The sequence below is a fragment of the Chrysemys picta genome, chromosome 16, assembly GCF_011386835.1.
Source record: "Chrysemys picta bellii isolate R12L10 chromosome 16, ASM1138683v2, whole genome shotgun sequence".
Classification (NCBI taxonomy): domain Eukaryota; kingdom Metazoa; phylum Chordata; order Testudines; family Emydidae; genus Chrysemys; species Chrysemys picta.
The window spans coordinates 15,190,551-15,215,735 of NC_088806.1; the positions used below are offsets into that span (position 1 = coordinate 15,190,551).

General features: G+C 59.6%; 1 protein-coding gene across 1 annotated transcript in view; it reads right to left on the reverse strand.

Annotated features, from left to right (window-relative positions):
- ROBO3 (roundabout guidance receptor 3) overlaps positions 1–25,185 on the reverse strand; it is a 224,128-nt gene that overhangs the window by 35,858 nt on the left and 163,085 nt on the right. Inside the window, 5 exon segments of the mRNA XM_065570415.1 lie at positions 2,251–2,375; positions 11,108–11,235; positions 11,922–12,060; positions 14,717–14,837; positions 15,387–15,544. Coding sequence (XP_065426487.1) covers positions 2,251–2,375; positions 11,108–11,235; positions 11,922–12,060; positions 14,717–14,837; positions 15,387–15,544 — 671 coding nt within the window.

Below are 25,185 nucleotides of genomic sequence, written 5' to 3' on the forward strand. Positions count from 1 at the left end.
CATGCACGCAGCTCACCCGGCGGTTCTGACAGAGGGAAGATGGGCACACGCTGGAATCTGCTTGTAGACCCCGGCAAGGCCCTGCCGAGCAGAACGGAGTCGCTCTGCTCCACTGGCCAGGAGCTGTTGCGGGACCCCAGGGAGCATAGCATTGCCCTGTCTCAGTCCCTGAGGCCCGATCCCTTTGCCTCTCCAGCCTGGGCTCCGATATTCCCGGGCCAAGGCGCTGCCCTGTCCTCCGGGGCTTGGTTCATTCCTATGGGGTTCAGTGCTTACTGGCTCTGGTTTCAGGTTCCTGGGTCCTTGCACACTGACCCCTCCCGGAGCGCTCCAGCCGAGAGCGCGCTCACTCATGCGGTACGGTTCCCTCGGCTCTGTACGGCCAGTGGGCAAGGGGGGAGCCCTGCATTCCTGGGCAAGGGCGTGGGGCCCCAGAAGGGCAGCAGAGCCGAGTCACTGTGGAAACGTGCACTGCAGAACAGCAAGTTCCAGGGCTGATCTGAGCGCCTTAGCCGGGGGAGCCTGGGGAGGGGAACCCAGGGGGCTGAACTGAGCCAGGGCCCAGGCAGGGAGTGGGGGTGGGTCTGGGGGAGGGAGCCAGGACAGGGTCAGCTGGGTAGGGGGTAAGTCAAGCTGGGAGCCGAGCTCGGGCCTGGGAGCCCAGGTGGATGGGTGGGTGCGGGGGCAATGGAATTGAGCTGGGGCCTGGGTGCCTGTGTGGGTGTGGAGAAGCTGCACTGGGGAGTGTGGGGGGCAGTGGGGGCAAGCTGGACCCTGGGAGCCCAGGTGGGTGCGGGGAAACTGAGTCGGATGGAGAAGACCTGACTCGGGGGAAGACACAGCACTCTGAGGGGGCAGCAGAAAACAGCTGGCCCTCAGCCCGAGGCCAGGGGCCCATGGCATGAGGGGGCAGCGTCTGGCAGAGGAGGAGAGCTAGATGCAGTGTTGGGCTGGGCCCCCTTGGCCCTGCTGTACACCCCCCTGCATTCACTGACCTCCCCTCCCCACCCATCACCTGTCCCCCTCCATAGGCAAAGTGCTGCCTTCCCCCCGCCCCCACCCCACCCCAGGGGCTGCCTTCCTCATGCCTCACCCTCTCGGGGCAATACCGTTGCCTCTTGACTCCTGCACGAGGGTCTCGCCAGTGCCTCACCCGCCTGCAGGAGCCTCAACCACCCCCAGGATAGCCCTGGCACAGCCATGGCACCGCTCCAGGCACCAGGGCAGCTGGTGATGATTCGCTGCAGGGTGAGCCCCATTGCCAGGGCTGTCTAAACAGCTGAGCAAAGCTCCAGGGATGGACCAAGTGGGCCCCAGCATGGGCCCATGGGAGCCACCCAAAGCCAGGGCCTAGGAGCGGGGCTGGGCACGGAGGTGTCTCAGCTGCGAGGATGACCTGGTTGGAACTGGGCTCCAGGACCGCGCCTGGGAGATCTCCCCGAATTCAAGCCAGAATGAACTGGGCTTGACAGAGCCCAAGGCTGGATCCCAGGTCAGACCGCAGGGGACAGGCAGCAGGCTGGCGGGCAGAGAGGAGGCAAGGGAGGGGAGTCACTGCCTGGCTGAAGTGCCAAGCGGAGGATGTTCCTTCCCCGGATCCCTGCTGACTTCATCACAGCGCAGGGTCCCCTGCTCCCTGCCACGCAGACACTCGCTCGCCAAGGGAGGTGGGATTCCCAGCATGGGCAGACGCGCTCGCACTCACTCAGCTTCAGCAGCGTGGATGTTGCTGTACCCGCAGCGGCTCAGGTGAGCTGCTGAGCTCACACCAAAGCATTGGGCGGGTTATTCTTAGCACTAGCTGGGCACTGAGCTAACATGAGTCTACCCTCCCTGGTGCTCACGCCTCCCCGCTGCAGCCTAGATGTCCCCACAGGCCCTAGCCTCCCAGCTCACAACAGCAGAATCAGCCAGGTGCTTGTCCGGAGAGGCCTAGATGCCGTCTCACACAGAGAACACAACGCTGCTTCGTTTGTCCCCAGGGACTGGGTCTCTCCTGGGTACGGGTGGGGTGGGACCAGGTTTGTGCCCTGGGAGTATTGCTGGGGACTGTGCTCACACAGGCCAGGGAACCCGGATGTGAATACACTCACTGAGGCTGGAGGGCAGATCACAGCCTCCCGACGGGCTCCGAGTCCAGAGCTTCGCAATCTGGCTTTGGGAGAACAGAGCTCCCCAGGCAGGGGCATGGGACAGGGGCATGGGTAGGCCTTGGTACACGCTCAGGGGAGGGGGGCATGCAGAACCTACCTGGCTGCCCTCCTTCTGCCAGAACACAGCCGGTGGCGGGTTTCCTTTGGTCTCACAGTGAAAGGTCACGGTGCGGCCCTGAGCTACAATCTGGTCCCGAGGGCGCGTCACTAACTGGGGTGGAACTGAGAGCGGGTGAAAAGAAAGAGAAACAAATAGACACGGGTTGCAAAACTTTAGAAGGGGTTTTGTCCAACAGCATGGGGTCTCCAGGCAATGGGGCTCGGGGCGCCTGGGGCTTTCTTGCAGAAATGCTCCCCCAGGAGGTGGGGAGGGGACGCTACGGTTGGCTAGCAGAACAGATTTCCACAGCCCAGAAGTCTGTACATTTCTCTGAGCCTTCAGGCAGCTGACCAATAACCGGAGCACTGGCCCTGTCTGCAGCGAGGGAGCTCACAGCACACAGCTGTGTGGCTACAGGGACCCCAGAGCAAACCCCTAATGCTGACACGCTGCACTGGGGCAAAGCTGGGCTTGCAGGGCGCAGCCTAATGGGGTACCATACATAGGTGCCAACTTCCCCACTTCCCCATGGGTGCTCAACCCCACCTCTGCCCCAGTCCCGCCCCACCCCACCCCTTTCATGAGGCCCCGCCCCTGGCCTGCCCCTTCCCATGTCTGCCCTGCCCCCATTCCAACCCCTTCCCCAAAGTCCGCGCCCCGACTCCGCCCCTCCCTACTCCTATTCCAACTCCTTCCCCAAATCCCCGCCCTGACTCCGCCTCTTCCCCACCTCCTCCTCTGAGCGCACCACGTTCCCACTCCTCTCCCGCCCTCCCGGAGCATGCTAACGCTGCCAAACAGCTGTTTGGCGGCAGTTGGGCGGGAAGCGCTGGGAGGTAGGGGGAGGAGTGGGGACGCACGCTCAGGGGAGGAGGTGGGGCAGAGGGTGAGGAGAGCTTGGCTGGCAATGGGTGCCGAGCACCTACTAATTTTTTCCTGTGGGAGCTCCAGCCCCAGAGCACTCACGGAGTTGGCACCTATGATACCATACCAGGACACAGCATCTACGCGGGGTAGTGACACCAGAGCCAGTGCCCTTCCTGGAGACTGGGGCACCGCCACGCTGCACGTCTGGCCTGTTTTATGGTCTAAGCTAACGCTGGGGCAGCAAGCACAAGGGAGGCGCAGCAAACCATGCCAGGGCAGGGTCACTGGCCTAGGGGCTGCGGGGGAGCCAGAGATGAGATAGAGCGTGATTTTAGTAAAGCTTTTGACACAGTCCCGCGTGACAGTCTCATCAGCAAACTAGGGCAGTGCTCTAGATGAATTTACTGTAAGGTGGGGGGCACACCAGGTTGAGGGGGGGAGGGGTAGCTCAGTGGTTTGAGCATTGGCCTGCTAACCCAGGGTTGTGAGTTCAATCCTTGAGGGGGCCACTTAGGGATCTGGGGCAAAAAAATCAGTACTTGGTCCTGCTAGTGAAGGCAGGGGGCTGGACTTGATGACCTTTCAAGGTCCCTTCCAGCTCTAGGAGATAGGTGTATCTCCATATACATTAAACCGCCCTCAAAGAGTAGTTATCCATGGTCCGCTGCCAAAGCGGGAGGGTTTCTAATGGGGTCCCGCAGGGGTCAGTCCTGGGTCCGGTACTAGTCAATGTTCTCATTCATGACTTGGCTAAGGGAGAGGAGAACGTGCTTGTAAAATCTGCAGATGACACTACACTGAGCGGGGGATGCCGGCACTCGGCGGGGACAGGATTTGAATTCAAAACGACCTGGCCAAATTGGAAAACTGGTCTGAATTCAACAAGATGAAATTCAATAAAGAGAAGAGCAAAGTACGTCACCTAGGAAGGAAAAATCAAACACACGGCTACATAATGGGGAATAACTGGCTAGGTGGTAGTGCTGCTGGAGAGGATCTGGGGGCTATAGTGGATCACAAATTGAATGTGAGACAGTGAGATGCAGTTGCGAAAAAGGCAATGTTCTGGGGTGTATTAGCAGGAGCGTTGCATGTAAGACACAAGAGGTAATTGTCCTGTTCTACTTGGCACTGGTAAGGCCTCAGCTGGAGCACTGTGTCCAGTTCTGGGTGCTACACTTTAGAAAGATGTGGACGCATTGGAGAGAGTCCAGAGGAGAGCCTCAAAGATTTAGAAAACCTGACCGAGGAGGAAAGGTTACGAAAACTGGGCATGTTTAGTCTTGAGAAAAGAAGACTGAGAGCCTTCAGATCGGTTAAGGCTGTTCTAAAGAGGACAGTGATCAGTTGTTCTCCATGTCCACTGAAGGCAGAACAAGAAGCAACAGGCTTAGTCTGCAGCAAGGCAGATTTAGGTTCGATATTAGGAAAAACTTTCTAACTCTCAGGGTGATTAAGTTCTGGAACAGATTCCAAGGGAGGTTGTGGAATCCCCATCATTGGAGGTCTTTAAGACCAGGTTGGCCAACTCCCATCAGGGATGGTCTAGGGTTACTTGGTCCTGCCTCAGCGCAGGGGGTTGGACTTGATGACCTCTCGAGGGTCCTTCCAGCCCCACATTTCTATGATCCTGTGGTAACATGGCAGCCTGAGCTTGGGGAATCCAGCACAGCCAGGAAGCCCTGGGCCTTCTCCCCAGGTGCCGGGGCATCCGATGGGCTGTTTACAGAGGAGAACAAGAAGATACCGCAGCACCCGCCTTCCGTTTCTCTGACAGCAAGAGTGCTGCCGGGTCCCTGGAGAGAGGCCCGGAGCTGCGGAGTGCGTTGGCACAGGCTGCCCGGTGGGACTGGGTGCTCGTTCCTTCTCTGTCACCCACAGCGAAGGCCGGAAGGGGCCGCATTTTCTTCCTTCTTTTCTCTGACACTAGCACTGTCTGCCTGGGCCCGGAGAACAGGCTGAACGGGCAGCGTTGCCGAGTGGGGCAACTTACTCAGCCCTTGTGCACGGACAGCCGTGCCACGCCTCCCTGCAGCCCTGCTGGGACCTCACAGTGCCCAGGCTGCAGGGGACGCCAGTGATAGCATCTGCCGGCTGCTGTGGCCCTGTTCTGGAGGCAGCGAGGCAGCTCCTTTGCCTCTACTCCTGTTCCCCAGGCTGGGTCCCAATAGGGAAGGACCAAGGAGGGGAGAGGGCAGCAGAGAGGGAAAGGGGCCAGTACTGGTACCTCCTGACAAGTCGCCAGAACAGCCGGCCCCCAGCTGCCCCCAAGATACCCATTGACCCCAGACACCCAGTGACTCCCTTCAGCATCCACTCATCCACCTACATCCCCAGCACCCATCTACTCACTCAGCGAACCACCAACCCCCCCAGCCCTCAGCAGCCCCAACCAGAGCTTCCACATGTTCAATAGCTCCGTGTCCCACCCCCTGCTGCTGCTTGGGGCAGGGTGGGAGAACTGGCAACACTTTCATCCATAAGAAACATCACACACAGAGCTGCACAAAAGGCGGATGCTATGAAAGGCAGCAGCACGTTAATCAAGAGAGTGGAAGCGGAACAGAGGGGCAGGTTTCCTAGTCAGACTGTAAAACCCTTTGGATTTAGGGGTTTAAAAAATATAAATACACACACACCCCTCATAGAACTGGAGGGGACCCTGAAAGGTCATTGAGTCCAGCCCCCTGCCTTCACTAGCAGGACCAAGTATTGATTTTGCCCCAGGTGGCCCTCATAAGGATTGAGCTCACAACCCTGGGTTTAGCAGGCCAATGCTCAAACCACTGAGCTATCCCTCCCCCTCTTTTATGGTAACACATTTAACTCCAATGTCTAATTAATAGTCTGGATAAAGGAAGCCTGTGCTAATGGTTCCACATCCTCTCCCCTTCCATTCAGACGCAAGAGCTCCCAGTAAACATTCTCCAGCCAGACCTCTCCAGTCAGGGCAGACTTGACTTTCCTCATATTTGTAGGGGGGAAAACCCAGAACTCCATGTCTTCCATCAGGAAGAAGCAAGAACAGGCCTGAGACTAGACCAGTCTCCTAAAGGGGAACAACCCAGCCCAGGGCACCCTGCACTAATCCCAGCTTTGGCTCGGCGAGCCACGTTCTGCACAGGAAGAACGTCACTAACACTGGGAACAATTCTTTTTTCCTGTTGTGAAATCTTCCTGGTACTTCCCAGGTCCGTGAAAGCTCCCAGACGGCAGTGCTTCGGGACATTATCAGCCCAGATAAGGGGGGCTTGAGCTGAGAGTCACAAGAGGCAAAAAAGGCCACAGTTTCCTCCTGTTTGATTTTGTGTGGGTCACTTACAGGGAACTCGAAGGAGCATCATTGTTGCAAACACTCCTTGATTAGCAGCTGTGACCATCCAAGGTCAGACGTACCCAACTCTTCCATGGCCTGAATGTGATGCAAAGCGGCTACACTATGCAGGGGCTCCCCAAATAAGTGCATGAAAGAAAGCACCACCTGAATCCTATGCCACGAGCCATCTGGTGTCTGCAATGGAATGGGTTACCTAGGGAGGTGGTGGAATCTCCTTCCTTCGAGGTTTTTAAGGTCAGACTTGACAAAGCCCTGGCTGGGATGATTTAGTTGGGGATTGGTCCTGCTTTGAGCAGGGGGTTGGACTAGATGACGTCCTGAGGTCCCTTCTAACCCTGATCTTTTATGATTCTAATGTCTTGGCTACGTCTACGCAGCGCCACAGTGTGGACTATGGGCATACAAATTGCAGAGCGCACCAGTGGAACATTCTGGATTTAAATCCTTGAACACCTCGCTGAGCACCCTAGTCAATAATCTGACTAGCTTCAGGTTAAAAACACTGGGGGGTGGGACAGAATACCCCAACCCATGGGCAAAGCTGCCCCATTTGAACCGCCAGAGCCTTGGCCAAGATCAGCCCGGTATTTGGACTCTAAACTCAGCCAGATTCTGACACCCTTGCTCAGCTGAGTGGCACCTTGCCCCAAAGCGACCTCGCGGGCGTGAGATCAGCAGGGCCAGTGGTGGAGTAAGGTGCTACTCAATGGAGGTTTTCGTAGCAGCCTCATCACCATAGTACCTCCACTGATGAGTAGAGGATCAGAATCTGGCCCTCTGACATTTCCAGTGCACATGGACAGACAGACAGACAGACAGAGACACCCCTCTCCCCTCTTGGGCTGAGACATAAGGTCCCTCTAAGCCGCGCGGCAATGCAGCAGGCTATCAAGGGCCGCACAGGCAGGGAGAGGCACCTCTCCTCCGGCCCTGGGCTGCTGCGGTGAGAGAGGGCTGGGGGGAGTCCTCTCTCCCCGTCGCAGCCCCGGGGCAGCCTGCACCCCAAACCCCTCATCCTCGCCCCTACCCGAGAGCCTTCATCCCTAGCTGGAGCCCTCACCCCCCGCACACCAACCCTCTGCCCCAGCTCTGAGCCCCCTCCCGCACCCCTATCCCCAGAGCCCGCAGCCCCAGCCAGAGCCCTCACCCCCCCCCGCACACCAACCCTCTGCCCCAGCCCTGAGCCCCCTCCCATACCCCGAACCCCTTGGCCCCACCCCCACCGCACATCACCTCCATATTGGCGCGCATAAAACAATTCATTCTGCACATGGATGTAAAAAATGAGAGGGAACATTGGCTGAGACTGAGCGTGGAAAACACCCGCCCCAAAAGAATCTGTTTGAGACGGTAGCTACTTTACAGCCCAGCCCGCTCCCCAAATCAAATATTGTCCCAGCTCCTGGCACCTGTGAGAAGCAATAGATACTCGCTAGCTAGCTCCAGTTGGATACCAAGCCATTCCCTTTGTTAGCTACCATCCACCACAGCCCCCTTTACACAACTGTCCACTCCAAACGCACACTGTCCAGCACCCGCGTGGCCTTCCCAGCAGCCAGGACCCAGCGCCTCAGCAACCGAGTGGGGTGCGCTGTGCGGGCGGGGGAGAGACCACTGGGTGGTGGAAGTGAAATCACAGCTGTGAGTGGCAGTGCTTGGAACACAGGAGCCGGGGATCTCCCTGACCAGACTAGCATGGAGCCCTGTGTCCCGTGAAGTAGGCTAGGGGGCGCGGTGTGACTCGGTGTGGTGCATGTGGCCTGCACTAGCACGGATGATTCATACTCTTTGGCTGGCACACCTGCTTCCTAGAGGGATCCCAGGGGGACAATTCTAAACCAGACGCCCCCAGCGAGGTATTTACAAGGGGAGAGATAAGAGGGAGCCAGGCAAGGCCCCAGGCTGTGGCAGTGGGACTCTCCAGAATAGAGCCATAACACTCAGGGGAAGGTGCCTTGATGTGCCTCCTGATAACCTCCGGGCACTCAGAGCAGGATCTGGAGATGGAAGGAGGAGGAGGGACAGAGAAGAAAAGGAGCAAGTCTCCAAAATCAGCCACCTTCCCATAAATAACTAACCCTCCCCCATCCACCGCTGGCTGTTCAAAGCCTTTTCATTCCTCTCAATGGAAGACAAATGACATCAGGTTTTACACATGCTAATTGCCCGCCTTATCTCCCCTCTGCCCGCCCCTTCCCGCTCCCTCCAGGAGCGGGGAGACAATGCAGAGCTGTAAAGTATTTATGGGGCACCGGGCACTATCACATAGAGCTTCAGGTGTGCCATTGTCATGCTGATCCCTGCAGGCACCGCTTTAATGAAGTTATGGATTGCTAGGTACCCCCAAGCTAATGTGACCACCCCTTCCCGAAAGCTGCTTGCTCTCCCCTGCTGAATTTCCATGGCAGGAAAAGAAAACCCTGCAGCTGTGTAATCGTTATTGATCTGCATGCGCGCCGGCCCAGACGCTGCACAGAGAAAGGCTGCGCTCGGCTCCCTTACACCCGCTGAAGATCTGGCTCCCATCACAAAGTCTGTTTAGTGCAGTAAGTCCCCAGAGCCATCTCCACAGTACAGGGAGCTGGCAAGTGCCAGGAACCCGCGGGCCTAGCTTGGGAAGCAGATCTGGAGGCTTAACCAAGCTCTGAGGACGCCAATGCTGCCCCTCCCCTTTGCCTGGAGGGCAGGCTGCCCCTGGTCCAGAGCAGTGGCTGGAAGTGGGATGCCCCTTGCACGCTCATTGGAAAGGGAGCTCAGTGCTTGGATTCAAATCCAGCGACCTGTGACCTCTCCCAGCAACAGCCTGTGTCTGTGCAACCACCTGCTCCACAATCACGTCTCAATGGCCGGGGCTGGAAGGGAGGGGGCAGCAGCAGCGGGGCCGGGGAAGCCTCTTCACAAAGTACCCTTCCCCCCGGGGCTTCAAAGGGGCCAGGTGCCCGCATGGAGCAGGGATGATGGAGACTGATTCAGGAAATCCACCCCCACGTTCTGCTCCTGCCCCACTTCAAAGGCCAGGAGGAAACGAGGGCGGATGACGTGGGCGCTCCAGGAAGCTTCATTTAGTCCTGAACGAGCGCTGCTGAGAAGGGGCACGGGCAGATCGGAGGCAGGAAACTGATTGGACTGGGGGCTGCCCAGCGGGGAGAGCAAAGGGAACCAGGCTCTGCACTGGCCCCATCACTAGCTCACCTTCGTACCCTCATTTTTACCACTACAAGGAAAGCCATTTTGTCAAGGGCATTTGACTGCGGACACAATACACACCTGACGGGCTAAAGCCAACCGCACCTTGCCTAGAGCCTGCTGCTCCCAGCGCCCTCTGGCTGCATCAGCCGCAGGGCCAGGCCTAGTTACTGCTGTCATGTGAGCGTAGGGGGGGTCTGTGTCTCTGACTTAATGCACTCCGGATATTCGCTATTCCACGGGGCTGACAAGTGGCTGGTCCACATGCTGGAGATGGGAGAGGGACACTGCGGTTCACACACTGCACAGCGGTTCTGTGGCTAGAGGGCAATCACAGGGCCACAGAGTGGGCTAGTGTTAATTAACACCCAAGCTCCATGCTGGAACCCAGTGGCTTTTCAGATGAGAGGGGGGGGGGGGGGGAGAGAGGGAGGTGTCCATGGTGGGAGAGACCTGATCAGATTCATTAGCCAAATGCTCTGCAGCCAGTTGAAGGCCAGCCATATTCACACTGCAGGCTGCTCTGAATTCTCTCTTCTCCCAGAAAGGAGAGTTGGAAAAGCCTTTGTAGGCCAGCCAGGCCCGTTGCTGAGAGCCAGGGCTGGGTGTCCCCGTCCCCGCCGGGAGGTTTTAGAGTGCTCTCCAATGGGCTAACGCAGGCAGAGCCAGCCAGCAGATGGCCGGAGAGAGCGGGCAAAGAGCCTCTTGCATAGATCGTCTCCCACTATGGCCTCATGAACCCACAGGAATGTCACATGCACAGCCCCTCCCCGCCCCCGGCCATCCCCGCATGCCCCAGGGTATGAGATGAAATGGATACTCACGGAATGGGCTCACTGGAACAGAGAACACAGAGAAACAGGCGTGAGATGAGCAGAATCCAGCCAAGCCGGGGGAGCGTTACAGTGACAGTACGCATGAGGGGCCGAGAAGCAGAGTGAATCTGCGCTGCCGTGTTCGGCTCTGCCGAGTGCCGGGCCCACTCGGCCTCCCAGCGATGGAGCCTGCTGTGTGCCAGCAGCATGGCACAGACGGATCATGCGAGGAGGGGGTCATGGCACTGTCTGCCTACATGGCCAGGCTGAATTGCCTTTCCAGGGACTTCCACGCACTAACCTCGGTCCAGCCAGTCGGTACCGAGGCTGTGGCTAGCTGGGCCCAGTAGCTGGTGTTGAATTGTAACCAGAGGGGATCGACAGAGACTGGTCTGGCTCAGCAAGGGAGCCTGGCCCATCTCCCTCCATCCCGCCAGCCCCTATCACTGGAAGTGATTCACATCTAACACCCCGGCAGCCCTAAGTGCCCGACTAGTGTCAGCCGCCTCTGAGGCGCACTCGGGCCCTGGGCTGGGCTCTCCCCATCACTGGGCGCTGAGAGAACGAGGCTGCTCATCTCCTCCTCGACTCCGTATGTCCCACCACCAGCAGCCCCCATCGCTGCCTGGCCCCCTGAGCAACCCCTTACCGTGGACGCTGAGTGAGCCAGAGGCCTCCGACTTGCCCACGCTGTTCTCTGCCACGCAAGTGTAGGTGCCCTCGTCCTCAGCGCTGACCCGGCTGATCCGCAGGGTGTTGTCATTCTGGATCTCTGCCCTGGGATTGACAGAAACAAATGCTGTGAGAGCCCGGCCTGGCACCAGCACCGGTGCCCAGGGTGCCAGGGCCACGTCGGTGCACCCGGAGACTACTCCCATCCAGCCCTGCTCCCACCCTGGGGGAGAAATGCTGCCTGACATTTCCTTGGTCAGGGCCCAGCCTCGGGCCTGGTTAGCGCGCACACCCGTCCTCGTTGGCTTCCAGACCCATCTAGGTGAGCGGGAGGGCGTTGGGGGTTGGCGATCCTCTCTGGGATTTCTACAATGAGTCCTGTCCTGGGACCACGTTCACTCCAGGAGTCAGACTGAACAACTCTAATGGGGCAAGCGAACCTCTCGTGAGCCAGGCAGTCCGGGCTTGTCTGGTGAGAAAGCTGTCAGACCCTGTGATTCTGGGTAGGAAACTAGAATAAGCCGCTCAGACCGGAAGCCACGTGTCCACCCAGGTTAAAGTCACCCTTGGGTTCACCTGGTGCATGCCTCATGCAGAGCAGCCCTGGGGTGTCCACACACAAAGCAGAACTGGTTTAGCTACATCGGTTTAGCGTCTCACCTCTAGCTCTCCTGTGCAGCTGTGTGCGTGGAGCGGCCGGGAGCGCACAGGCAGCCCAGCCCGGCCTGGCCTGGAACCAGCATTCCTGCTGCAGCCCATCCCAGGAAAGGGCCTCGCCTCTCATCTCTTACCTGCCCCGCGGCAGCTCCCCTTCCTCCTTGCGCCAGCGGGACGTCGGCACTGGGTCCCCCTGCACCTCACAGTGGAAATCCACGCTGTCCTCAGCAAGCACCACCTGGTTGATGGGCCTACGGATGAACGTGGGGCGCTCTGCCGAGACAGGCCAGAAAGGCAGCGTCAGGACTGAGCGCAGGAGCCCTACAGCCCACACCAAGCGCAGAGACCTCACATAGCTGCCGCCCCGCAGCCTCCGACCCCTGCATGGGCAGCGATGCCAGACTCAGAGGATGCACACGGAAAATGTCGGAGAAGCCGGCCCCATGGGATCGGATCCTCCTTCTGCTGGTCAGACGGGCACACGCAGCCTCACCCCCTGCTCCCTGCGGGCACACGCAGCCTCACTCCCTGCTCCCTGGGGGCTCACGCAGCCTCCTCCCCTCCTCCCTGGGAGCACACGCAGCCTCACTCCCTGCTCCCTGGGGGCACACGCAGCCTCACCCCCTGCTCCCTGCGGGCACACGCAGCCTCACCCCCTGCTCCCCGGGGGCACATGCAGCCTCACCCCCTGCTCCCTGCGGGCACACCCAGCCTCACCCCCTGCTCCCCGGGGGCACATGCAGCCTCACCCCCTGCTCCCTGGGGGCTCACACAGCCTCACCCCCTGCTCCCTGCGGACACACGCAGCCTCACTCCCTGCTCCCTGGGGGCACACGCAGCCTCACCCCCTGCTCCCTGCGGGCACACGCAGCCTCACCCCCTGCTCCCTGGGGGCACATGCAGCCTCACCCCCTGCTCCCTGGGGGCACATGCAGCCTCACTCCCTGCTCCCTGGGGGCTCATGCAGCCTCACCCCCCGCTCCGTGAGGGCTCATGCAGCCTCACCCCCTACTCCCTGGGGGCACATGCAGCCTTACCCCTGCTCCTGGGGGCTCTGCCCCCCCCAGCGGCTGCTGGAAGGCTGATGGGCCTGGAGCTCTAGCCACACAATGGGTCTAGCAGTGAGAGGACAAGCGCCTCCTCCATGAGGCTCTGCCTCCTGGCATAGGCGTCGACTCCGTGGGTGCTCTGGGGCTGGAGCACCCATGGGGAAAAATTGGTGGGTGCTTAGCACCCACCGGCAGCCAAGCTCCCAGCCCCGCCCCAGCTCACCTCTGCCTCCGCCTCCTCCCCTGAGCGCGCCGCATCACCGCTTCTCCTCCCAGAGCTTGCCGCTGCAAAACAGCTGTTTCACGGCGTAACAAGCTGTGGGAGGGAGGGGGGAGGAGCGGGAATGTGGCCCGCTCAGGGGAGGAGATGGAGAAGAGGCGGGGCTGGGGCGGGGATTTGGGGAAGGAGTCCAGTAGGGGCAGGGAGGGGGCGGAGTTGGGGCGGGGACTTTGGGGAAGGAGTTGGAATGGGGGCGGGGCAGGGGTGGAGTCGGGGCGGGGCCGGGGGCAGGGAGGGGTTGAGCACCGACCAGTGCCAGGAGAAGTTGGTGCCTATGCCTCCCGGTACCTACCCAGCCAGCGTGGCCCAGCCCTGCCCACGGAGTTTGGCCTCCGTAGCCCTGCCCACTTGCCCTGTAGGAACTGGCTGGGGCCGCAGGGTTATTTAGTCCCCACTATGCGGCTGCCTGTCCAGTTCACAGCTGCCAACCAGCCGCTCTAGAGCTGCAGAAATCAGCGCTTGGAAATCACATGGCATGCTGCTGTGCTAGCAACGTGCAGGGCTGTGTCCTGGCCAGCCCGGCACAGAGCGGTCTCACCGCCTCCCAGCCAGCACATGGGATGGAGCAATGGAAGGCAGAGGGAGAAACATCTCAGCACCCAAGACTGGCAACAACATAGGCAGGAACTGGTTTCCCACTCGGGCTCCGGCCAGGGCTGCTCAGAAAAACGCCTTGCCTCATTTATGATCCCTTCGGCCAGAGCAATAAACCATGTCCCAGCTCCCGGCATGGCACCTCTGCCTCCCGAGGCACAGGGTTCCCAGGCAGGGCTGCTCTCCTGGGCTCCCCTGAAATCAATGGGAGTTAGGCACCTAAGTACCTCTGAGGATTTGGGACCAGGAGCCTGTTTGGGACTAGGCGAGTAGCAGAGAATGGCAGGGCTGAGCTAGAGGGCCAGGGAAGGGGCAGGCAGGGATGGGATCTCGAATAGTCCAGAGCTGCTGGGGTCAGGGCTGCTATTTGCAGAAGCCAAGTCCCTGGATCTAGCTGGCCGGTGGGTTCTGGCTGGGATCTGCAGGAGGCAATCAGTGCCTGGAGAAGGGGATGGTCGTTAATGGCCATTCAGTCCCCTCCAGTAGTGGAAACACAGAAGGCTCCTTGGCGTGACTGACGACGGACAGGGAGTGACTCAGTGGTGCTGATCTGGGCTGGAGATTCCTGGGGGCAGCTTGCAAATGTTCCCATATAGATCCTGTTTGTGAGTTTAGGGTGTTTGATTAATAACGTCTGGCACCCCGGGTGGCCCAACCACGTACAGAGAGCACGGCCGCCATGCAGCCACTTCTGGGGCGGAGCCCAGCCGTCAGTCCCAGCTTGCAGCAGGGAAGCGGCCATTTGGGGCAGCACACTGGCCAGACCGGCTTGCACCTAGGGGGAAAGGCTACTGAGATGTAGTCTGGGTATTCCCAGCCTGATGCCCGGCCACTCAGCTCTGGTGCCTTGGCTATGGGGCACGTCTCAAAGCACTTAGCTCATCAGCCAGGCTTGGTGCTGTGCGGGGGAACAGCCATGGAGCCGAGCTCCTTGACACACAGCCCACCCACCCTGTGTGCCCAGCCCGGCCAGCCCTGCCCCACACAGGCCCCAGGTACTACGCACCAAACACCACCAGCTCGGCCGGCTCGCTGTCCCGCTCCCCCACCATGTTGGTAGCCACACAGACATACATGCCAGCGTCGCTCTTCCTGGTGCTGGACATCATCAGCTTCCCCCCACGGATCTGCACCGAAGGGGAAGAGCTCAGAGTAGCTGGCCGTGCCATGGTACGGGGAGTCACACGCTGTCCCCATGCCACCCTACAGGACAGACGCTCCCACGGCCCCCTCCCTGCATGCCACCCCCACCCCCGTAGGACAGATACCCCCATTACCCAATTAGTCTCCCAACCCTGCAGGACATATGCCCCCCTCCCTGCATGCCACCCCCGCCCCCATGGGACAAACACCTCCATTAGTTCCTTCACCCTGCAGGACAGACGCTCCCACGGCCCCTCCCTGCATTCCACCCTGCCTCCATGGGACAGATACTCCCATTACCCAGTCTACCACCCCGCAGGACAGATGCCCCCCTCCCTGCATGCCACCTCCATTAGTTCCCCCACCCCACAGGACAGACGCTTCCATAGCCCCCTCGCTGCACACTACCCCAGCACCCTCCAGGACATATTCCCCCACCATGCCCTACGCCCTCTACACCTTGGGACAGATGCCCACCATACCCCCGATCCCGCTGCTCGCCCCCTCGCCCCGTGGGACGGGCAAGGCCTCACCGTGATGCGCTCGTCTTTATCGCTGATGCGGATGCTGTTCTTCTTCCAGGAGATGGTGGGCTCAGGGTGCCCCCGGGGCGGGACGCACTCCATCACAGCCGGCTCGCCTGCCGCCACCACCACGTCGCTGGGGGCCTGCCGGAAGTCATCGCGCAGAACTGCAAAGGGAACCGCGAGCGCGTGAGCCAAGGGCCCGGCAAGGTGCCACACAGGCAGCGAAGGGGCAGACAGCTGCAGGTGCCCTCCAGAAACAACCATGGCCATGTGGGCTCCGCCTCCCCCACCCTCCTCTGCACTCGTCTCGCTGTCCTGTCACCAGCCAGTGCCCGTGGGAACAGAGAGGCCAGTGTGGAGACAGCCCTGCGGGAAGCCATGTCTCCGGGGCCAGTGTGTCCAACCCCAAGCCCAGCAGGAGGCGCGGCCTGGCTCGCTTTGCCAGCATGCCCAAATCTGCGTGCGTGACCTGCGGCGAGCAGGGCAGTCTCCTCATACAAGGCAGAGCCAGCCGGGGAGCGAACGCCGCAAGAGGGGGAGTCAAACCCCATGGCTGGGTTCCCAGGCCCGGAGCCTTCCACGGGAGTCAGGGGGGGCAGGAAATGTCCTGTTGCGGGTGAGGGCTGATTCCCCCACTGGGTCTGGAGGGAAGCACCACCTCCACACAAGTGCCCAGAGCAAGCTGGGGACACTCTGCCTGCCCGAAGCCTCAGGTGCAGTCTGGGATGGGGGCTGTTAGAATCATAAAATCATAGAATATTAGGGTTGGAAGAGACCTCAGGAGGTCATCTAGTCCAACCCCCTGACCAAAGCAGGACCAATCCCCAACTAAATCATCCCAGCCAGGGCTTTGTCAAGCTGGGCCTGAAAAACCTCTATGGATGGAGATTCCACCACCTCCCTAGGTAACCCATTCCAGTGCTTCACCACCCTCCTAGTGAAATAGTGTTTCCTAATATCCAACCTAGACCTCCCCCACTGCAACTTGAGACCATTGCTTCTTGTTCTATCATCTGCCACCACTGAGAGCAGCCAAGCTCCATCCTCTTTGGAATCCCCTTCAGGTAGTTGAAAGCAGCTATCAAATCCCCCCTCATTCTTCTCTTCTGCAGACTAAACAATCCCAGTTCCCTCAGCCTCTCCTCGTAAGTCATGTGCCACAGCCCCCTAATCATTTTCGTTGCCCTCCGCTAGATTCTCTCCAATTTGTCCACATCCCTTCTATAGTGTGGGGACCAAAACGGGACACAGTACTCCAGGTGTGGCCTCACCAGTGCCAAATAGAGGGGAATAATCACTTCCCTCGATCTGCTGGCAATGCTCCTACTAATACAGCCCAATATGCCGTTGGCCTTCTTGGCAACAAGGGCACACTGCTGACTCATATCCGGCTTCTCATCCACTGTAACCCCCAGATCCTTTTCTGCAGAACTGCTTACTGCTTAGCCAGTCGGTCCCCAGTCTGTAGCAGTGCATGGGATTCTTCCGTCCTAAGTGCAGGACTCTGCTCTTGTCCTTGTTGAACCTCATCAGATTTCTTTTGGCCCAATTCTCTAATTTATCTAGGTCACTCTGAACCCTATCCCTACCCTCCAGCGTATCTACCCAGGGCCGTCCCTAGCCATTTTGGTGCCCTACACAGCCCCCCCATGGGGGGGGGCCTTCCCAGGCCTCCGTGGGGGGGCAGGAACAGGCTTGGGGACAAGGGGGAAACCGCCCCCCAGCACGAGCCAGCAAAGCGGAGCGGGTTAGGGCCGGGTCGCTCCACTTCCTGTTGCCCGGTGATGACAGGGCAGGCCTGACCACACACTCACGGGGCGGCGGGAAGTGGAGTGACCCGGCCCTAGCCCGCTCTGCTCTGCTCCCCTGGCTCCCAGCCTTGGGACTTGGGGGGCAGGGGGGAACCGCCCCCCAGCACTCCATGGCAGCGCGTCTGGGAGCCAGCGGCGCAGAGCATGCTGGGGCCAGGTCACTCCACTTACCGCTGCCCGGTGAGTACAGGGCAGGCCCAACCCCTGCTGCAGTCCTCAGGGGAAGGGGTGGAGTGGGGACGAGGCTGGGGCAGAGCAGGGGCGGGAAGAGGTGGGCCGGGGGTGGAGCAGGGGAGGGGGCTTTGGGGAAGGGGTGGGGCTGGGGCAGAGCAGGGGCAGGGGCCCTGGGGAAGAGGTGGAGCAGCTGCATACTTTGCATATGGGTAAGGACGGCCCTGTATCTCTCTCTCCCCCCAGCTAAGTGTCATCTGCGAACGTGCTGAGGGTACAATTCATCCCATCATCCAGCATTAATAAAGATGTTGAAGAAAACCGGCCCCAGGACCGACCCCTGGGGCACTCCGCTTGATTCCCGCTGCCAACTCGACATGGAGCCGTTGATCACTACCCGTTGGGCCTGACGATCTAGCCAGCTTTCTATCCACCTTATAGTCCATTCATCCAGCCCATACTTCTTTAACTTGCTGGCAAGAATACCGTGGGAAACCGTATCAAAAGCTTTGCTAAAGTCAAGATATATGTTCAGTGGAGCAGCCAGCTTGTCCAGTCTGGCCCAGCCAGTGCACCTGGAATGGACAGCGAGAACTACTTGGTCGACAATGCTCAACACGCAGGGGCCCCATGCAGCCCTGGTCAGTCGCTGGCTGTGCTCTGCAGCCCCAGGCCCAAAACTAGGGTTGCCAGCCGTCCGGTTTTCGACCGGAACGCCTGGTCGAAAAGGGACCCAGGCGGCTCTGGTCAGCACTGTTGACCAGGCTGTTAAAAGTCAGGTCAGTGGCGCAGCAGGGTTAAGGCAAGCTCCTTACCCGCCCTGCCTCTGTGCACCTCCCGGAAGCGACATGTCCCTATGGTTCCTAGGCGCAGGTGCAATCAGGGAAGATTTGCGCGCTGCCTCCGCCCTGAGCGCCAGCTCCATGGCTCCCATTGGCCTGGAACCGTGGCCAATGGGAGCTGCAGGGGCAGTGCCTGCAGCACGGACAGCACACACCACGCAGAGCCGCCTGGCCACGCCTCCGCCTAGGGGCCAGACATGCTGGCTGTTTCCAGGAGCTGCGGAGAGCCAGGGCAAACAGGGAATCTGCCTTAGCCCCACTGCGCCGCCAGTCGGGAGCCGTCTGAGGTAAGCACCGCCCAGCTGGAGTCCGAACCCCCTGGTCTAGGTCGGAACCCCCTTCCGCACCCCAAACCCCTCATCCCTGGCCCCACCACAGAGCCCACACCCCCAGCTGGAAACCGCAGCCCCTTCCACGTCCCAACCCTCTGCCCCAGCCTGGAGCCGCCTCCTGCACCCTGAACCCCTAATTTCTGCCCCAACCCCAGAGCCCACACCCCCACCTGCTGCCCCAGCCCAATGAGAGTGAGTGAGGGTGGGGGAGAGCGAGCGACGGGGAGGGGAATGGAGTGAGTGAGGACAGGGCCTCAGGGAAGATGCAGGGCAAGGGTGTTCAGTTTTGTGCGATTAGAAAGTTAGCAACCCTACCCAACGCTGCAGTGCCAGCGCAAGTGCTGCTGAGCCGGGCAAGGCCCTGGGGGTCCGGAGAGCTACCAGCCAGGCTGTGCCCACAGAACCACCCAACTCGCTGCACTGATCACTGCCCTCAGGAAGCTACACCACAGCCCTCCGCACTGCGCTGCGTCCCTTCCCACTCCTCCCGGCACAGGACCCTAGCGCTGACTTGAGGGGCACACGGTGCTTTGGGGTGTTTGCCCCCGATCAGCCTGTTTTCCTCTCCTGCTTGGCCTCAGCACCAAGAGTGGCAGGACCCGGCAGCTCCATGCCCCCTGTGCCCCACCCTCGCCTGCCCCAGCCTACGGGCACCCGTCTTCTTGGTTTGGAACATTAGCCTCAAAGAAGCAGGCTGCAGTCGGACTCATACACCGGTAGGGCCCAGCAGAACAGGGCACCTGGATGCACATCTAGACCCCGTGTCACCCCCGCAACGGATCACTCATGGGCGGCAGAGAGGAAGGTGCTAGGGGGTGGGGGTCCCGGCACTGTGACTCCATCCCCCCAATCTGCGGAGAGTCACAGGGACAGGCTGAGACTGGGGAGGGGGTGGGCAGGGGGAGAGGGTTGGAGAGGAGGGGTGGAGCTGTGGCTGCCAGATGGGCAGTTCTGTGTGTTGAGGGGCACTGGGGGGAAGGGGTAGATGGACGGGGGCTCACAGTGAAGGGGACGGAGGATGCAGGGGATACAGAATGGAGCAGCTGTCCCCTTTCCTGGCTGCAGCTCTCTGTGGGGATTTCCGACACCCGCAGCGGTGGGCCAGGCCAGGGGAAGGAGTGCAGTGCAGTGGCTATTCTCCAGGACTCTCACTCACTCCAAAGCCGTCAGAAACCCCAGCTCGTCCCCACTGTGCCCCTGGCCAGAGGCTCCAGCCAGAGCTCCGGAGATTCAGAGCTCCCCAGGTCACTGCTCCTGCTCAACACACACAACTTGCCGCAGCAGACAAGGCAGAAGAGTCCTGCATGTCTCTGACCTCCTGCACATCGCAGGCCACCGAGCCTCGCCCACCCACTGCTGGAATATACCCCTCGCCTCTGGCTGAGTTACTGACGTCCTCAAATCGGGATTTAAAGACTTCCAGAATAGCCCAGCGTTTTCTAACCATTACGGAGACGTGTCAGGCCTTTAATGCACAACTGGCTGTGGGGCCGTTTACTGCTCCTTTGCTTGTCAAACGCACCTGCGCTGCCACTGCAGCAAGAACAACAATTCATTAGCCGCGTTTACGAGCCGGCCGCTCGCCCTGGGGACTCGTGCAGGAGCCGATTAGCACTCAGAGCAGCAGGAGGCACAAAGGACACCACAGGGTGGCCACAGCCGGAGGGGATGCCCCAGGGAGCTGGGGGACGAAGCATCACCCCAGCGCATCCAGCCATTTGGCCCCCGGAGACTCAGCTGGGGGCGCCGCTGGGATTTTCATGCAAAGCTCGACCAACGAGGGGGCTAGTCTGGGAAGGCCAATGCCCCGAGAGCTCGCTGCAGCCGTTTGGGGTGGCTCCAATGGACGGCGGGTGTCTGAAGCCACTTCTGCTTTCTTTGTACCGGTGGCTGCTGGGGACAGGCCCTGGCACACCCTGAGCTTCCGCTGCGGCCAAGGGGCTGCGTCTCCCGTGGTGACACCCCCAGACTCGGGCTGGCCCCGTGCTCCCCGAGCTGAGACTGGGTCCTGCGCCATGGCTAGAGCGGGTCCCGGAGCCCACAGCTGCTCTGTACAGGGAGAACCAGAGCTCGGTGGAGCAGAGCGGAGGTCCCTGTGGACAGCACACCAGCCAGGTTCATCGGCCTGGGGCGCAGGGTTCCCAGGGCTCCCCCAATCCCCCGGCAAGGTCAGGGCTGTCAGGCAGAGCGCGCCATGGCTGTGTTTTCTGAATGAAGTGACGGTGGCCTTGGCTACTCCCCCACGCCCTGACACTGTGTCCCCTGGGTACAGGACATCTGCGGGATGGGGAGACCCTGACCTGCATGGATGGGCTGGGCCTGCACAGCCTGGGGGTAGACTCTGCGAGGGTGCCCAGCACTCCAGCAGCCCAGGAGTCAACACACACACCAGATTGCCGATGAATGCGCACACAGGGGTCTCATATGCCCTGAGCCAACCAGGGGTTCAATGCAAACTGGCATCCCGGACAGAGGAATACTGACTGGGAGGCTGAGACTCTCCTCGACATGATGAGTGCGTGGTGTATAAAGCACAAGGCCTCCCGTCGGTATCAGGGCCTCTGACCCAAGCAGGACAGGTCCTGGGCATCATCAGACACTGACATTTCAGGAAGTGGGAGCCAACTTCTAAAAGGCCCAGAAAAAGCCCTGGTAACTACTCGGGTGTGCAAAGGGGTGCTGCAGTCCCAGCTGGAATCCAAAGGGAGCAGAGCAGGGAAGGCTCTTTGGGTGCTCCGGGAATGGGGAGCCGATCCTGCACGAGGAGACTGAAAGAGCGGGGCTGGGTTAGCTTAGCAAACGCAGGCTGCGAAGGGATCGGATTGCTCTGGGTGAAGACATGGGGCAGGCAGGGACACACCAGAGAGGGAGAAGAGCTAACGGACATGAAAGGGCACCAGAACTAATGGGGATAAACTGGCCAGGAATAATCTAGGCTGGAAATTAGAAGCTGGTTTCTTGCCGTCAGAGGAGAGAGGTTCTGGAACCGCCTCCCAAAAGGAGCAATGGGGGTGAAAAAGGTGGCTGGGCTTCAGCTGGAGCTGGGTCAGTTCATGACCAGGATTGGATGTCAGGGCTGCCTGTGATAGCAGAGCCTGGACTCGAGAAGTCAGCAGGTCCATTCCCGCCCTGTGTAACTCCCCTGTAAGCGGGGAGGCTGGGCATGTCTGACAGTGGCATTGGTTTTCTAAGGGATTCTCTGTGCCAGTCAGATGGGTGTGGTGCTGATAAGGCAAAGGACAGGCGTGTCCAATCCCGGCCCTCGGGGCAAACCCAGCCAAGCACAGAGGCCAGGTCAGTTTCTGCCAGGGCGACTGCCCAAGCCGTGCAGAACTCCTCTCTGTATCCCCTCTGCTGGATAATAGAATCATAGAATATCAGGGTTGGAAGGGACCTCAGGAGGTCATCAGGTCCAACAGGGCTGGCTCCAGGCACCAGCTTGGCAAGCAGGTGCTTGGGGCGGCCACTCTGGAGAGGAGCGGCAGGTCCAGCTATTCGGCAGCAATTCGGCAGACGGTCCCTCACTCCCGCTCGGAGCGAAGGACCTTCCGCCGAATTGCCGCCGCAGATCGCGATCGCGTTTATTTATTTATTTTTGGCTGCTTGGGGCGGTCAAAACCCTGGAGCCAGCCCTGTAGTCCAAGCCCCTGCTCAAAGCAGGACCAATCCCCAACTAAATCATCCCAGCCAGGGCTTTGTCAAACCTGACCTTAAAAACCTCTAAGGATGCAGATTCCACCACCTCCCTAGGTAACCCATTCCAGTGCTTCACCACCCTCCTAGTGAAATAGTGTTTCCTAATATCCAACCTAGACCTCCCCCACTGCAACTTGAGACCATTACTCCTTGTTCTGTCATCTGCTACCACTGAGAACAGTCTAGCTCCATCCTCTTTGGAACTCCCCTTCAGGTAGCTGAAAGCTGCTATCAAATCCCCCCTCACTCTTCTCTTCTGCAGACTAAATAAGTCCAGTTCCCTCAGCCTCTCCTCATAAGTCATGTGCCCCAGCCCCCTAATCATTTTTGTTGCCCTTCGCTGGACTGTCTCCAATTTGTCCACATCCCTTCTGTAGTGGGGGGACCAAAACTGGACACAATACTCCAGATGGGGCCTCACCAGTGCCGAATAGAGGGGAATAATCACTTCCCTCGATCTGCTGGCAATGCTCCTACTAATGCAGCCCAATATGCCTTTAGCCTTCTTGACAACAAGGGCACACTGCTGACTCATATCCACTTCTCATCCACTGTAATCCCCAGGGCCTTTTCTGCAGAACTGCTGCTGAGCCCGTCGCATCCCCAGCCTGCAGCGGTCCATGGGATTCTTCCGTCCTAAGTGCAGGACTCTGCACTTGTCTTTGTTGAACCTCATCAGGTTTCTTTTGGCCCAATCCTCCAATGTGTCTAGGTCACTCTGGACCCTATCCTACCCTCCAGCGTATCTACCACTCCCCCTAGCTTCGTGTCATCTGCGAACTTGCTGAGGTGAGCCCCGGGGTGCCAAGGGAACGCAGAGTTGCCAGGTTCCTAGAAGCTCCCGGTGGCTGAATGGAAACGCAGCACTTTCCAGACGTGAATAGCTTCTCAATAAGCCATTTAACTTCGCGGGAGCGCTACACCATAAATATTTGTATTCAAGGGTAATACACTCAAATAATCCTGCCAGTAACGAGCAATAAAACACGGGTATATTGCTTATTAAGTATTTATGTACCTAATCCAGGAGCGTTCCCAGGCTGGCTGCTTTCCAAGAGTCTCACACCCAGGAACACAGCAAGGGCGCAAAACAAAGGGTCGTCTGCTCTTCGGACAACTGTGCGCTCTCCACTACCCCTAACCGCAACCAGCATATGCCCAGCTGCACGGGGGCTAACCTCACGGGCCGCGGTAGGCAGGGGAGCAAGGGCAGAGTCCCTGCCCTGGAAGGGAGACCCCCGTTGCTCAGAGAAAGCGGCAATGGCTCGCCCAGCGCCCGTGGAGATTCTGCTCAGTAATTATTTCTCTACCGGAGCTTTTCTAAATCTAGCAGAAGGGCTGAGCCCGGCTCTCCTTTCTCCCACTATAATGAATAAATACAGAAAGATGCAATTAGTTGGCAGTAACCCTGATAATCGAGATCAATGGCTGCTGTATCCTTAATGAAGTGTTAAATTGAGTCTGTCTCCTTCCCCCCCCCCCCCCCCCCCGACTCCCCCGCAGGCTGTTTCAGTGATGGATTTGTGGCTTCCCCTGGCTGGGCTCAGATCCGTCACGCAGAGCCATGAGCCCTGGCTAGCGCTGAGGAAAGAGAAGCAGCCTACCTGGGTGACTCCTCGCCACCACATCGCAGCTACGCCCGGCCAACAGGTGGCCACTTCTCGATGCCAGCCCTGCCATCACCAGCCTACAGGCTTTTATAGTTCCTGTGCCAAAAGAGGGGTCCTCCCGGGTACACGTCCCAGCATCCTCCCCCGCCAATCCCTCTGTCCTGCCAGGGAGTCACCTTCTGTCTGTGAAAGGCCAGGCAGCCATCTGACCCACCTTAATGCTATCTGGAGCCAGCCCCACTCCCTCCCCCCAACTCCTCTGAGAGACACCCTCTCCCAGCCCCACTGACCTCAAACAGCTTCACGCTTCATTACCCAACACCCTCCTTTAGTGCAGACACTCCAATCAGACACTCTCAGCAGCGTCTCTGGAGGCCAGAGAATACCAGCGTCCTCAGTGTCCTCCCTCGGATCCATTAATCGCCTCTGTGGCCCTGCGCTGTGCTCACCCCCCACCCATGTCTCCTGCTCCCAAGGAGGGGACCTGTCTCGGACACTGCACACCTGATGCCAGCTACACAGACCCCTCTGATATGGGACTTCTGCAAGACCCTCTCCTGGAGGTATGCTGCTCTCTAACCTCCTACGGACAAGAGCTGCGGAAGTGCAGTGGGGGGGCCAGGAAGCCTTCAGCTGTACTCCCAGCTCCGCAGCTCTCCACCCACCAGCTCCACACATCCCCTGGTGCTACAGGACCAAGCTCAGAGCAAAACGGTGCTTTTCTCTGTCTCCCACTGGGCGGAGGGGCCCGAATCTGCACACGCAGGACTGCTTCTCGGGGGCTGTATTGTGCCTCGCCACCAGGGCCGGCTCCAGGCACAATACAAGCAGGTGCTTGGGGCGGCCGCTTCGGAGAGGGGCGGCACGTCCAGCTGTTCGGCGGTAATTCGGCGGACGGTCCCTCACTCCTGCTCGGAGCGAAGGACCTCCCGCCGAATTGCCGCCGCAGATCGCGATCGCGGCTTTTGTTTGTTTGTTTTTGTTTGGCTGCTTGGGGCGGCCAATACCCTGGAGCCGGCCCTGCTTACGGCCCGATCTCAGCACCGGTGCTGGGGCTGGCTCAGTTTTATCTGGCAAAGACTTTGCAGCCAGGGAAGGGACTGTCACCCAGAAGGCTCGGCTGCCAGGGCTAGATCGTCTCAAATTGGCCCTGATCGCTGGCTTAGCCCCAGTGCAGCATAGTCGTCCTGGTGAGAACATGGCAGTAAAACTGCTAATGAGGCAGCTCTCCAGGCCCTAGACAGAGACCCCGACACAGGTATTATTGACACGAGTCGGGGAGGGCCTCTACCACCGTGAAACTATGCATATCACACACACAATCTATACATCCACGTGCCTGT